The 15146-nt window shown below is 41.0% G+C and overlaps 1 protein-coding gene and 3 non-coding genes across 5 annotated transcripts; all 4 read left to right on the top strand.

Annotated features, from left to right (window-relative positions):
• The first annotated feature begins 1824 nt into the window (after nucleotides 1–1824).
• RPS12 (ribosomal protein S12) lies at nucleotides 1825–5735 on the top strand. Of its 2 annotated transcripts, XM_051792636.1 has the most exons (6): nucleotides 1825–1914; nucleotides 2054–2105; nucleotides 2492–2608; nucleotides 4276–4378; nucleotides 4802–4903; nucleotides 5649–5735. In XM_051792636.1, exons 2-6 carry the CDS (start codon nucleotides 2092–2094, stop codon nucleotides 5709–5711), a joined length of 399 nt encoding a protein of 132 aa, XP_051648596.1. In that variant the 5' UTR covers nucleotides 1825–1914; nucleotides 2054–2091; the 3' UTR covers nucleotides 5712–5735. The 2 variants fall into 2 exon arrangements, with proteins under 2 accessions (XP_051648596.1, XP_051648597.1); XM_051792637.1 differs by lacking the exon at nucleotides 2054–2105.
• On the top strand, nucleotides 3340–3414 carry LOC127473228 (small nucleolar RNA SNORD101). The gene has a single exon (XR_007905323.1). It is a non-coding gene; the product is annotated as a small nucleolar RNA SNORD101 (small nucleolar RNA).
• LOC127473230 (small nucleolar RNA SNORD100) lies at nucleotides 4645–4731 on the top strand. Its single transcript, XR_007905325.1, has one exon. It is a non-coding gene; the product is annotated as a small nucleolar RNA SNORD100 (small nucleolar RNA).
• On the top strand, nucleotides 5208–5342 carry LOC127473229 (small nucleolar RNA SNORA33). Its single transcript, XR_007905324.1, has one exon. It is a non-coding gene; the product is annotated as a small nucleolar RNA SNORA33 (small nucleolar RNA).
• Nucleotides 5736–15146: the final 9411 nt, after the last annotated feature.

The raw sequence follows: 15146 nt of genomic DNA, 5'->3' as shown, positions 1-15146 counted from the left end.
TTTAGGAAAACTGTTTTTTAATATCCTGCTTCTAGAATATTAGATTATACTTTGTTATTATCACTTTTGCTGTAACATAAAATTGTTCATATGTGCATACTTCCATCTCCTGGACTGAATGTATATTGCACTTTCTGGCAATACTGATGTGTCTTATGGCTGGATATGGACTCCTTGTTATCCTTCGAAGACCCTTAGGGGAGATAATGGTCTATTGTTCCACTCAGTACAAAAACTACTCTGTAGATTAGCTGTCTTTGGGGATTTTCAAGGGCTCAAGAAGATTAAGTGATAGCTGAATATAGGGAAAATGGTTCCAAGTACTATAAATGAAACTACACGTTCCCATTTCTTGTGGAGGAAGGAGGGAAGAAGTCAACATCCGACAGTAGTTGGAGGTGCCAATCGCTCCTCAGAGGCTGTCAGTGTGAGAAGTGGGCAGTGCCGTTCCTGCTCAGTAGCTCAGAGTGCAGGGAGATAGGAGCCCCCACACTACACTTCTGTCTCCCTTACTTTTTCAGAGGTTAGCCTCTGCCCTTTCCAGATCTCAGTAATATAAAAGGTACGTAGGTGCCTGCCTCAGAGTTGACATTAGCTATATCTCACAGCTGGAGCCTGTGATTGCTGCAGCTACAGCCCCCAGCAAGGCCTTTCCCCCGGGCAGGCAACAAAAGGTGGTGCTGCCCGAGCTGGGGGCATGTGGGGCAGGTATGAGCCAGCTGAGGAGTTTCCATTTTCCATCTCTGTCCTCCCCTGCCCTGACCTGCTCCAGTGGGTTGCTTTGCACTGTCTTTTCCCTACCCGGATTTAGCCTACATCCTGCTGCTTGGCAACACCAGGAATATCAAAAAAGAACATATTGTGGAAAAGGTGACTGACAACGATGGTGACAAATGTGTTTGATTGCTTTAGCCACAAATCGTGGCTGTCAATATTTGTTATCTATTTCTCTTATATTTTGCCACTATGTATTTTTTACAAAGGTAGAGCAACCAACAGTCATGTTGTCTGGTCAGAAGCAGCTGGTATGGACAAAGCCCCGTGTCAGACTGACAGCACCCGAGCAGGGAACACGTTTGCAATGCAGTGGCCGTGCTGTGCTTGCCATCAGCTGGATCACCCGGGCGTGTGTGAGCCCCTGACAGGAGTGGGGATGCACAGTCACATTTGTGAGGTTTCTGAGCTGCAGCTCAGTGCTGTGCCCCGCTGACAGAGAATTAAGGCCTATTCCCTGTGCTCCCCATCTCTTGGCTGCCAGCGATAGAAGGACAGTGCCAGGTGAGGCCAGACCGCTATGGCAGCACCAGAAGCACTCGCTGCCCCAAGGCAGCCGATGTGACCCAGCCCAGGCGCCCCTGTCCGGCTGCTGCAATTGGCTTTCCCCCGGAAGCTGCTTCCCCAAATCAAATGGATACTTTAAGCACCGAGTGTTTTTTCCATTAAAAGAACAATTTTCCTTCTTAAGGAACATGTTGGGTGATAATATTCCTTCAGAGACTCAATTTGCACTATTCTTTCCCTAGAAAATAGCCAACCGACTTTCTTGTGAAACTTTATTTGATCCTCAGTGAAGAGGTGCCTTTGCTGTGGCTGCAGGCTGGGGTCAGGTATTGATAACAGTACAGATATCGCCCATAAAATATATTCACAAAGCCAATTTGCAGCTGTTTCCTATAGCTGTTCACGTTCATCCTTTAATTCCTGTTTCAAACCATGTCCCCAGTCCTTGGTTTCAAACCTCCCCATATCTCCATGCGGATAGGTACGGAGGGGGGGGTGCGCGGCCGATCAGGCACCGCGACGGACAGCCCCGGCGCGCACGCGTGCGCGCGCGGGCCGGGGTCCTGCGGCGCTATAAGAGCGCGCTGCGGCAACGTCCCTCTCTCTTTGTGCGGCGGCGCGCGGCGGTGCCGGGTGAGTGTTCGCGGTGGCGCCGGGGCCCGTCCGGGCGGGATCCCTCCGGCCCGCGGGGCATCGCGGCGGGAGCGGGCGGGGTGGGGGCCCCGGGGCGGCCGGCGCCGCTCACCGGGGCGGCCTGTGTCTGTATTTGCAGCAGGAACCCGGGCGGGGACCACACCCACCGAGAGCGCCATGGCCGAGGAAGGGTGAGCGGGGCCGGGGGCGGCGGGCGGAGGGGCCACGTCTCGCCGGGTCTCGCTCTGCGGCACGTCGGGGCTGCGCGGGCCCCGGCGCGGGGCTGCGGCGAGTTCCCTGCAGGCCGGGGCCGGGCGATGGAGGCGGAGCCGCCCCACGGGGCCCGTAACGCGTGGCGGCCCTGCTGCGGGAGAGAGCGCGGCTCGCTGCTCGCCAGGAGTTAGCGCCTTGGTCTCTTTCAAGCTCGTCGTTTCTCAGTTACTCTTTTGCCTTGGTTCTTCAACTTGTGTTTCTTCTATGTTTCTTTAATTGTGGGATGCTTGCTGGTGAACGGGAAGTTTTTGCTTATAGCTGTAAGAGGTTGGCACGATCAGAACATTGTCTGTCTTCTCTTTAGCATTACTGCTGGAGGTGTAATGGATGTTAACACCGCCCTGCAAGAAGTGCTGAAGACCGCACTTATCCATGATGGCCTTGCTCGCGGTATCCGTGAAGCAGCCAAAGCCTTGGACAAGTAAGTATTGTGTCACCAGTTTATTTCTGTGATGAGTAGCAAAACTGGGTGAAGTACGTTGTGATGAGGTACATTGAACACATACAATGGTCACTTTGTCCAGGTGTTCAGTCTAAAACTTTAACAAGACCACAGTTTTCTGCCAGTAATCTTTGTCTTTTGTAATCTCTGTTTTGAGATCTTTAACTGTGATCTTGAATTATCGAGTTTAGCATCTATATTTTGAGAATAGCATCATCTGGTTTATTAGGTTCTGTCTGTGACCCCAGTGCCACCAACTGTTCATGTGGGTGTATGGGTTTTGTGAAGAAAATGGAATGGTGCTTGCAACCTGTGGCTGTTAAAACCTAGGGCTCAAGAACCTTGTGTTTTCAGAAGTGATAAAGTCTTCTCAAAACTTTCTGAGATTTTAATTGGGTTAAATATGTGTCAGACTTAACCTGGAAGAGTTGGTTTAGCATTTGAAAAAAACTTAAATCATAGCTTGTTTGGGGTTTTTTTGCTGTCTTCATTTCTTGTGTGTGTGTTGCAGCTGTAGATAACTGCTTTGGTACAATATCAAAGCAATAATAAACTCGTCTCTTGTGCGAACCATGGTAATCAGTTATGGTCTTTTGTAGGGTGAAGCACTATATATATGCATATATATACACATACATACACACCTATGTGTGTTTATATGCAGAAGCACACTTCTAAGAACAGAAGGTGCTTTAGGGTAATGCTACAGTGTTTGGGTGATGACTTCACAGTTTGTCGGATACCCCTTCACTCGTTTAATGAGTGATAACTGCTGTCTGACAAACCTGTATGCAAAAACCTCTAAGACAAGGTGCTAAATAATGGAAGAAAAATACAATTTAGGTGACTGACAGCTAGTTTGTAAGAATTCTTATGAGTTCACCTGCAGCTTCACATGCTGTGTGTTCAAAGGATAATGTTTATACACATTTGGGTGTGATGGTTTTTGCTTTGAAACGTTTCTGACATTCTGGTGACACTCATAATGAAGAAGGTCACAGAGAAAACCGATGTTGTCTGTAGAGGTCACACTGCACTAGGTTAAGCATAGAAGACCTACTCAGCTCTCTCTGTTGTCAGGTATCCCTTTGGTGTCTTAACATTGTACCACAGTATACAAAGATCCTAATTAGAATTGGGGCCCTGTCAAAACAGCTTCTTTGAACGTAAGTAGAAAAGATTGTTCTGAAGAGCTTATAACACCTTGATGTGGAAATTCAAGCTTTTAGTTATTACAGTTCTAATGTTAAATTACTGTAATCTGTGGTAAACAAGAAAAAGCAACTTGTAACTTGGTTGCTTTCTGACAATGACACCAGTTCTTTATGGGACCTTGTGTTCATCCAGTCATTAGACATTTTTCCAATGGCTGAGAATTTATTTAGTGGGATTTTTAAAAGCTTTCAAAACTGGAATAGAATCTGATCATAAAGCTAACTATGAATAGCCTGTTATGTATATTAAAAACAGAAGTGATACATGATGTCAAAAGTATATTTAGTATTTCAAAAGCATAACCAAAAATGAAGCTTAGGAAGTGATTCTCTAGAAAAGCATGTGCTGAATTCTTTCACTTATGATTTTTATTATAAAGAATTTTCAAGTATTGTCTCAAGTTACATGTGTCAGTTTTCATTCTTTTTTAGACGCCAAGCCCATCTCTGTGTTCTGGCTTCAAATTGTGATGAACCCACATATGTAAAATTAGTTGAAGCACTCTGTGCAGAACATCAGATCAACTTAATAAAGGTAAGTGTCAACTTAAGACACAAGTTCATAACAATTGTACTCCTTGTTTCAGCATTTAGAGAGCTGAATCTTTAAAACACTGTTCTGTAATTCTGTGTATGGCTTATCTAAGCAAAATTTCTCTTTGCAGAAGTTGTTTAGTTCTGTGTGATTGGCATACAAGCAGTACAAAGTTAAAAGTGAGTTCTTGTGTCCTGTATAACAAGGCATAGAATTATTGCTGCGAGTGGGTGGAGCACAGGAGGAGTCCTGCCGTGAGGGCACAAGCTGTACGATGATGATACTTTGGCTCCCTCTGCTGATGCCTGTGAGGAAATCAGCCATCCGTTACCCAAAGCTTCTGACAGTACAGCAGCTTTTGGGCTGACCCCAGTTATGTTAGAAATGGCAAGTTCTAATGTGATGCAATGCTCTGCACCTCAGGTTGATGACAACAAGAAGCTGGGCGAATGGGTAGGTCTCTGCAAGATCGACAGAGAAGGAAAACCTCGCAAAGTAGTGGGCTGCAGTTGTGTGGTTGTCAAAGTAAGATTATGTTAATTATAGATTATTTCTTGACTTGTGAAAATAGGCAGTAAACACAAGGTTGCTTTAGATAAGGAACTGTTAAATGGAACTCTCATATTCATTTTTATAAACGGTTACTTTATATTGTTGATAGTGAACATAAGCTGCTCCCGTGTTTTATACTCCCTTTCATTTTTATTTAAAACACTCATACGTTTTGTGAGTTAATGGTTGTCCTTAAAGTCTTTATGCCCACTTACCAGTAAGCATTAAAAGGAAAGACCTGACTAGAAGATAGGAAGCTTTGCTTAAGGAAAAAAAAATGCCAGTTCAATGTGTCCGCTCAACTTTAAAATGTTTTGCGGAGCATATTTTACAATGACACTGGTAAAGTAAAGCCACAGTACGAGCCTTGAAGACTTTGTTGTCTCTGAGGTCCCATGAGATGGCTACAGCTTCACAATAAGGACTAATGCCTTCTGTATGTTTTCGTACTTTTGCAACTGTTTCACACATTTCGCTTGACTTCTTTTAAGCAGATAAGATGACTTTAGTTCCCCGTCAATGGTTGTTACATTTGAATGAAATAGTCTTTTTATTAGATAAAAAAGGAAAAACAGCTGACAGATCGCTTCAGGTTACTTATGTGGAATTTTCGGAATGCCTTGAGAAAAAGTGTCAGAATCCCATTTGTCCTTTTGAAAATAGGTTGTAAAATTTTGAATGGGTCTGTATGTTAATAATGGGTTATCTTGTGTTACAGGACTATGGCAAGGAATCTCAGGCCAAAGATGTCATTGAAGAGTACTTCAAGTGCAAGAAATGAATGAAAAATAAATTTTAAACCTGACTAGTGTATGTGTGATTAATGGTTGGGTGTCTGTGGAATAGTTCTTTGAGTTACAAAGGATAACATCAGAAGATGAAAGCACTTTGCGAGTGTTGGTGTAGTTTACTAGTATGTTAACTCTCAATTGGCTAAAAAGATCACAGCGAGCCCTTCTGTTCCTATTCTCTGGTGCTTCTATTTCCTCTTCCTACCCCAGAGATTACCAGCTGGGATAACTTTGCACAGCTTTAGTTGCAAAAATGCAGGCAGCTAGTTACTAGCTTTGCATTGGTAGTGCTTAGGTCTGTACTTCTGCAGGGAATCTGATTAATTTGTTAAGGAAAACCTGAAGTATAGCTGCATCTGTGATGAAAATTTGGCTCCCTCTGCTGAAACATGAGGAGAGCGGCCTTAACCGTTACCCAGGTCTTCTGCGATGTTGCAGGAATTTCATAAATGCTATCTTAATTTATTCAGGGATCTCAGTGGGCACAAGATGTTTTACTGGTTCCCCTACCTCAATGGAGGCAGATTAAAGGTTTTGGCATCTTATAACAGGTACTGTCATGTACTTCTTGATCTGATTCTGTAGTTCTTGATAGGCAAGGTAGCCATGTAGAGCTCTCACTTGCTCAGATGGCAGTGTTGCACTCCCAACTTGCCCAGAGTCTTGGTTTCCTTAGTAGTTCAGTGATGTACAGAACTTGCGGTGTTGCCGGTTTTTAGTTGGTTTTTTTTTTTTTTTTTTTAGATGTGTGGGATTGAGACTGGAATTTAATTGCTTTTATCTCTGCTGTGAGTTGTTTTATGTGTCTCACCTTTCCTGCAGAAGAGGTCTAAGTGGAGTCATAAGGAATTGCTCCATTATGCTGATAAACTGTAAGACGTGAATGTGAATATGCGGGGTTGGCACCTGCAGGCTGAGGAGATAGAAATGTCTATCTATTCTCAGGCTCTTCAATTTTTGTTATGGTTCGTTACTCCACTTTAGTTATCCCCAGTTGTTTGTGTAGTGTGGAGGCAAGCATCTTCTCCAGCTCTGTTCAAGTGGACTTGTTGCTCTCATTTAAGCTCTTGATGTGTCCCTTAGTTTTGGCCCCATCACAGCTTTATAGTAGCTAGATCTGGGTGACTTTTAATTGTTTGAGAGGTTTCTGTAGTAATAGTTTCAGGTGTACTTGATGATGGAGTCATCTGTTCAAGGCTGCTTCATGGCAAGGTCTATATCCTTTTGCTGAACTTGATGTACGTTCAGTCTTCTCTGTGAAATTGTCCTTGAAGGAGATAAAGTGGTTCTTAAGTTAATGTCAAGCTAGTATTGCAAATTGAGGGAAGTTAACGCAAATATACAAATGTTAAATTTTCCACTTGGATTTGTTCAATATGTAGTTGAAATTACAGAAGTCATTGGTAGATAGGAACCTTAGTTGCAGATCTCATTTCATTAAATTATTGAAGGTTTCTCAATATTGAGAATGAGGGAGTATTTCTTGAATGGAGTTGAGAGGCTTAAATATTGATAAACTTTGTCAGTTGAGACTTGTATACAGAAGCACACTAAAACTTGCTTCATCTTTTGTCCTATCTTAAGGTGCATCTTGCAAGAGTTTTGGATAAAATAGTTATGCACTTTGTTCTAATTTTTATAACATTTGTAGCTACATTATAGAGAAAAGAGTTGTTTGCAACTGGTGATGGTGGCAGTCTAACAGGCTTTGTGGTTTGCCTTTCCTTGGCTGGCTGTTTATCAGGATTAAATTGACAAAGGGAATTGGGATCCAAAGGTGGATTTCAGTACTTGGGTTCAATGGCCTCTGTGTTGCTGATGTTGAAAATTGTTTAACTGAATATGCCACTGAACTAGAACTTTTTTTTTTTTATCGGGAGTGGTCTGAATTCCTTGTGTCTCTGGATGCAGTGTAACAAATGTGCAATTCAGTAAGCCTCTCCAGGGTAGTGGGTGAAGATTTTTAAAAAGATGAAATTCATAGACATTCAAATTTGAGGAAGTAACTTAGCAAACAGCTTTTCCAGATGTTTAGCTTTTTGGTTAAAACACAGCTTTTCATTTTGTTATTTTTTGACACAAAATGACCTAGGAGAATGGAGAAGACACCTACTTCCACATCTAGTAATGATGTCTTGTGATGTAAAGCACTAATACCAACACATATTAACATTTCAGAGGAGACTTTTATGATTTGCTATTGGAAAAATAGGAAGGAATTGATGGAAGGATAAAATGCTTATGTCTAGATGTAGTTCTGAGATTATGATCTTGGAGTGAAAGGAAAAGGAACTATCACTGAAAAGAGTGAGTAAAAAAAGTTGAGAACCTTGAGTAAAAATTCTGAAAGTGTCTGGCTGGTAGTACCTGGAGGATGTGGAAGGCTGTAAATACAGTGTATTTAATACCTGAAGTAGTTTCCCTTTGCATTTCCCCCAATATTTATGCAGAAAGTTGTTTAAAAATATTGTATCATCACTAGATTTCCTGTCCAACTATAACACTAGAGGAAATAGGGTATGCTGGGTAAATGAAATGATGTTCTGTGAGCATTCACAACCTACTAAGGTTCAGTTTGTGGGCCCTCACAAGGAAGACATTGAGGTGTTTGAGTGCGTGAGAAGGAGGATGGCAAAATCTGGTGAAAGGTCTGTAGCACAAGTCTTAGGAGGAGCCACTAAGAGAGCTGGCACTCAAGCCTGAAGAAAAGGAGGCCGAAGAGATTATTAGGACATCAAGAGATTGGGTATTAGGAAAAATGTTCAGGCATTGGAACAGTGCCCAGAGAAGTGGTGGAATCACCAGTCCTGGAGATAGCTAGAAGACACATGATGTGATACTTAGATATGGTTTAGTGGTGGGCTTGGCAGTGTCTGGTTTGCGGTTGAACTCTGATCTTTTCCAACCTAAATTATTCCATGATTGAATTCATACATGTTAAACCTGCAAGCAGGTTGAGAAGAGTCCAGCACTCTATTTAAGTTTACAAAATAATTAATGGATTTTAACTTGTGGTGTGAGAAAAATAACATCTTTATCAAAATGGTTTTTGTGCTTGATTTATATAATGCCTTTATACTGTTGGAATTGGCAGCTTTAGCAATAGCTGGGTTATGCATTTGCTCTGAATTACTGTGAAGTATGACTAGTTAGCCCTTACGAAAAGGGATTCAAGTAAGGAGAGCTGTAGTCATGAGCAAGTTGGTTAGGCAGGATTTCTTTTGCTACAATGGAATGATACTTTAATAAAAGTTCAGGAATATGTTTCTTTATGGGTTGGTTGGGGTTTTTTTAATGTCATGATTTTACATAGCAATGAATATTAATACCAGGGAATGACAACTTTTCATGGCAAAGTTTTTTCAATTCTGTTGGAATAGAATCAACACTTCCTAAATATTTTTTGCTGTGTTGAGATGCAAATTTTCTAATCAAAATTCTTAGGTATCAAACTAAGAGTTTTTCATGTAGTGTTTCGTTTCCTGCAAGTGACCTTGGAACCTATGCAGAGTCAGGACTGGAGAACTGATTAAGACTCGGTTTACTTTATTAATGCATTGGTATGTCCTGCAGGATTTTTCAAGGAGTAGACTTTGGATTACACTTGAAGTTACAGCCATCTGTAGTCATCATCCTAAAGGTACTCATCACCTGGCCCCTGAAAGGACCTGATTAGACAGTATTAAACATGTGACTGGAAATTAGAGGCTTTGGAGTTAAGAGTTCCAAGACTGGCCCTGACTTTTTCTCTTGCTGATCATACTTAATGTCACTTGCAGGTTTTCCTTGTGAAACGGGGGAAATACAAAATGGTTTGATCAATGATGGATGTTTCGTGACTTTTTGTTGGCAAAAGCAGCAGAATTAACATTTTTTGTGAACTAAAATACCAGGTTTTGGTGGTTTTGCATGGAATGGTTGTTGTTTTCAGGTCTAAATTATTATATTTCAACTTGAAGTAGAAAGCTAATGAAGTGCTTTGAAGAAATGCTGGTAAGTCATTGTGAAGGTGTTAAGTACAGACTTCTAGAGAGCATTGGAAGAACATACCCTGTGATGTTTAAAAAAAAATAGATTTTGAAAACAAGCTCCACTTGAAGGCAATTGCTTACTAGGACAGCTCATTCATATCCGGGTCCCACTGTAATGCTGATATGTTTTGCAGTTGCACAAACATCAGGGAATCAGGGCTTGTCAGCAGCAAATAGCTGCACCGTACAGGCACTTCTTTGGGCTCCAACCACTCCTATGGAGAGCACTGTTTATTTTGTCTGCTTTACCAAGAGAAGAGTATTATCTTCGTGTCTTATTTAACACATTTAGTATCTTATGGAGGGTGAGAACTAATACCACATGAAGAAAAAATATATTTAATAATGTTTCATATTTAGAATTGCCTCTACCTGTCTGGTTTTGTTCCTTGTTTGTTTTGGAAAACCTGGATATCCTAACTGTGAGCCACTGCTCCTCATGTGTCCATGTCACTGAAGTTGGTGCAAACATTTTTGCTGAAATTTGCTTCCTTCCCTGGAGATCTCACAAAGGTATCTCATCTTGTAATGTGAAGGAACTCTGAACACACATCCAGTTGTCAGCCTTGTCTCCTTTGGAGATCATGTGTTTGTGATGTGAAGCCTCACTAGGATTTGTATGTTGTGTCATTGAACCAGACAGTGGATGTTAGGTGAGCACAGATGTGACTGGCTTGTTTTTTTAGCCTTAAGGAAAACAGAAGTATTGGCAAATTATTTTTTCAGGGATTTTAGAGAATTAAGTAAATACACAGAAAATTTTTCAGCTGTTGGTCAGCAAGCAAATGTTTGGTTTGAGTCTGCAATAAATTGAGCAGATGGAGTGGTTGCTATGCTGTTGTGTATCCCCCGTGCCTGAAAAATTTTTGATGCATTGGCATTGATTTTGAATGCAAGTTCACCTACAAGAAACCCTAAACACACATCAGTTGTTTCATGTATTCTGATCTGTTCTAAGTTATGATATAATCTCTTATGAAAGTAAATTACTATACAAATATCTGAACTTTCAGCCATTGGTTATCATACTTCCTCCTCATCATTCTAAAAGTGTCATTATGATATATGACACTTATAATATATTATAATATATGAACTAACAGAAACTAATTTGAAAATCACTTTGTTATTAGGAGCTTTTTCCCCCTCCTCTTCCAATTCAAAAGCAATTGAGGACTTTTTATAGTATGTATGCAAAAGTATTTAAAATATTTTCACTGAGAACTCTGAGCAACACAACATTACATGAAATGTGGGTGCTTTCTGGAAGTAACAACTATTCTTTCTGAGAAAATTTACAAACTGATACAATTTTGTTTATATCTGATTTGTGTTTAAAAAATCCATTTATTGATATTTAATATTTCGTATTGCTGACAGATTATTAGGCAGAGTTATGTACAAAGAGTTATTACAAAGCAGAGTTATGTAAAAAAATATATCTACAAGAGGTAAAATGTTTATGTACAAATCAACCTAGCTATTATTTTGCTTATCTGATTACTTGTTTACCTTCAAGTAGTCCTTTAACTCAGTCAGTGTCAGGAATCCATTCATCTTTGCTGTAGTCTGACTAAGGCAAGTGTCTGTAAGGTAAGTTTTAATCTTTGGAGTAGATAGGTAGAGTTTCTATGTCAATGTTCTAAAAAAAAAAAAAAACCAATGTGTAATTAGCCAGATATTATTTGTCAAAAGTGATGAATTAATAGGCATTTAGCTTAGTGCTTGGCCTGCCAAGTTCCTGCCCTGTAAAACCCTACCACCGAGTTACGTAGCTGAAAAAACTTATTTTATATGGATGCACAAAGTATGTTTATTAAAGCAATTTCCTATTTTTCATACTCAAAAAAAATGTAATTCTGGTATGCTTTTTTTTCTTCTCACCCGAATGGTTCTGAGACATTTTCCACAGTGAAAGAGTTCAAGTCTCTGTTAAAATAAGCTTTATATTTTGAGGACAGAAAAAAGCCATGACCCCTAAGTAACCTTTTATATTGATTGTATTGTTAGCAGCCAGTGTGTTGAATAACATAATACAGATGCTTGGGACAGGTTTAGGAAGGCAAATGGGTGGGGAAAAAACCAAATGTTTCTAGTTTTAAAAGTATGTGTTTAAGGGGATGGAGGTCATATTCTATAGAACCCCTCCACAAAAAAATGAAACACCCTCAGATATCCATATATATAAAAGTGTTTGTATGTCAGTACGAGCTATGGTATATATTCTCTTTTTCATCCATTTATTTGAATGGACAAAATTCAAGTAACACCCTTCAGCTTTGCTTTTTTCAGAGCAGCGAAATACACTGTTTGTCAGTACCTATACAAGAAATGCCTTTACATGCATGGGATTTAGCAAGCTACTGTATTTTAAACATCATATAAACTCAACTTCTGTTTCTGCAAGAGGCTGACCCCTCCAAATAAAATCTCAGCTGGTTCTGACTCTTCCCTCATAGCTGTCTTAACCAGTTGTTTTACACTCAGCATGACAGCTTTTAACATTTTCTCTTAAAACCATCATGTCTTGATTTTTTTTTGATCCCTGTGAACAGGAACATCATTCTGTCTGACCCTCAAGCCCACTTACATGTCCTTTTCAAATGAAAGTTAATTGAAATATACGTGCCTCTTCTACTTGGAATTGTGTGAAAACACCCCTAAACCTGCTGTTTGGACATGAGATATGAGTGCTTATAATGAGAAGAAAAACTTCTAGTCAAAGTGACCTGCAACCAAGAAACAGGGATGGAATTGCAGTGCCCTTTGTAGGTCTATCTCCATAATGTTATGATAAAATCCATCATACCATTATTGACTGAGCTAGTATGGTTGTGAATGTAGGTAATATTAGCTAGACCTTCCCATTGTTGAGAATTTTGATAAGCTTACTTGCTGTGACCTGAAATTGTTTCTTATAGAAGGTCTCAATTTTTTTTTTTTTTAAATTTAGTTAAAGCAACATAGTTATTTCTAAAACTCTTGTTGAATGTAAGGTGTTTGATAGGGGAAGTTTGAGTACTTCCATTCATGGACTTGAGATGTTATAGGAAGGTGGTGGGAGAGAAGAAGCACTTCCAGATAATGGGTGAAGGGAGAGGATTTGATGTGTGAGAAAGAAAAGACAGACTGATCAACACAGTTAACAGTATGTGGGGACAGCAAAATTAGCAAGGAATAGCAAGAAGCTGAGTCAATGAAACACAGGAGAATCTGCTAGTGAGCCTGGAGATGACACTGTCTCACCATGATTTCTTGCCAATAATCACCCATAAAATGATTGGCAAACTATAAGGAGAACTGTCAAGAGACAGAATTGAGTGGAAGAATGAAGATGCATGCATGTGCCATTTTAAGGCAGATTACAAAGCTCAAGATAATATTAGCCAGGAAAAAAAGGCTGCGTATGCCATCCTGTTCAAGTCTCTTGGCATATAAATATTCTTTAAGCATGCAGTCATGTGCTGTTATTTCTACAGTTTTCTTATGAAATTCAAAGGCAAACCAGCAGACTCTAGGAAAGTTCTAAGGCTCTACTGGGACAAAGGCTGCAATGTATTAAAAAAGAAAAAAGCAATAAACTCACCAAAAAAGGAGAAGACTGGTTTTGTGGTTAAAAATGTTGATGAAGTTTTGTCTCTGCCACCAAGTTGCCATGTGAAGGTTGGTATGGAAATGTTCACATGGGAGGTGATGGTGTGTTTTCATTTCCTGGATGCACCAACTTGCTGATGCTTTGTTTTTAAGGAATGATGAATGCTCACATATGGACATTTTGGTTTAAGCATAGAAAGCTACCATGCATGCTTTATTCATGAAAAATAGTTTAGCAGGGTCTCAGATTTGCATGTTCATATGGGCGGGTGCCTGTAGCTCGTAAATTATAATTTCGGAAATTGGGGAAATGGTGCCCTATGGAAGGACGGGGAACACAAGCCCCCTTCTGCTTGTCGTTCACTCGCTCCCCGGGCATCCGTGCTGGGGCTGGCTGGCGTGCTAGTTTCGGGCGCGTTCCCAGGGCCCCGTGCTGGGGTTGGCTCCCGCCGGCGCTTCCCCGGCGAGGCAGGAGATGGCAGCCGAGACCCGGCCAAGGCACCAGGCTGGCGGCTGGAGCAGGTGCCGCGGTGATCCCGACGGGCCGCCAGCGCAGGAAACAAAGTGGAATGTGACTCTTCGGTGCCTTTGAATGTTGTCGGTTTCTATGCCCACTTTCCAGTGCTGCAGTCTTGTAAAACGCCAGCACGTCAGATGTTGGAGCTTTTACGGTGTGTAGGAAATGTGTTTGCATAGACCCATAGACTTTGTTGTACAGCTGCAATGCCTTTAATCTGTCTTTCTGGGAGCTGTACTACACGGGGCAAGTACTCTTGTCTGCTTTCCTTCGCAGAAAGAGTCAACAGGTTAGGGGGGTGTGGTCAAGGAGCCAGTTGTTTGGAAATTCTCTTCATACGCTGTAAGTAGCACCATCCGTGAGACCAGAGAACACCAGCGTCAAACATATGAAGGACAGCACAGACCAGATAAGAGCCAAGATAGGTGAAGGCTCTTTTTTCCTTTTTTTTTTTCCTTTTTCTCTCTGCCTCAAGTGTCTGATCTATTACAGTGTTCAAAGGATTTCGATATTCTTATATTCGATTCACACATATGCAACGTATTTGAAACATTCCTACCAAGGAGATTGTGGTAAAAACTGTAATGTGCAGCTTGCTGGGTTTCATTGTAAAGTAATATAATCTCCACATGTGCGAAGGCCAATGCAATATTTTATTTTTTGCTTACCCCAGGGAATGTGATATTAAATTTATCAGCTGAAGTATTTGAATGAGAACTCATAAATATTTTCTGAGGTGCATCGGTGGTGTACTTAAGGAGGCAGAAGACATGCAGCACTGGGTGAAGAGGAAGTAGTTCATACTTTCCATCCTCTGCTGTCACATAACAGCTATGCCTTGCCCTTCAGATGGCGTACTGATAAATTTTCTCAGTGAATGAAAACAAGTTTTAAATTGTGGAGAATTTGTTAGTCACTGATTTTTTTCTGATAATTATTAACTCTATAGTAGATGGGCTGCAGATGCTGTTCACATCGGATACAGAGCTCCACATGCCTTGGGGAGAGAGGAAAGGGCTCCCCAAAAGAGTTATAATTCTGAAGACACTTCAAATGCACAGGAGGACTGTTGTCCTGCCTGCCTTTACCCAATACACTGTCACCGAAGGCATCCTCGATGGACAAGCTCCTGCCAAATCGAGGACGAGTTTGCATACTGCCTTCATAAATCTTCTAGGGCTTAAGCAAGCATCTCTGCATGGTATTATCTGGCTGTTGTGCGATCTAGTCTCTCGTCCAGAGTTAATTTAAGCATCTCCAAAACAACTCGGTGGTGCTTTAGA

The sequence above is a fragment of the Manacus candei genome, unplaced genomic scaffold (assembly GCF_025592945.1).
Source record: "Manacus candei isolate 608988 ecotype Guabito, Panama unplaced genomic scaffold, ASM2559294v1 h1tg000034l, whole genome shotgun sequence".
NCBI lineage: Eukaryota > Metazoa > Chordata > Aves > Passeriformes > Pipridae > Manacus > Manacus candei.
This window is presented reverse-complemented; position numbering and strand designations above follow the sequence as displayed.

What these genes read in the sequence shown, in the direction of transcription:
- RPS12 (XM_051792636.1), top strand. An exon ending in GCAGCCAAAGCCTTGGACAA is followed by an intron (nt 2,609 to 4,275) that starts GTAAGTATTGTG and finishes ATTCTTTTTTAG; the next exon opens with ACGCCAAGCCCATCTCTGTG. An exon ending in ATCAGATCAACTTAATAAAG is followed by an intron (nt 4,379 to 4,801) that starts GTAAGTGTCAAC and finishes TCTGCACCTCAG; the next exon opens with GTTGATGACAACAAGAAGCT.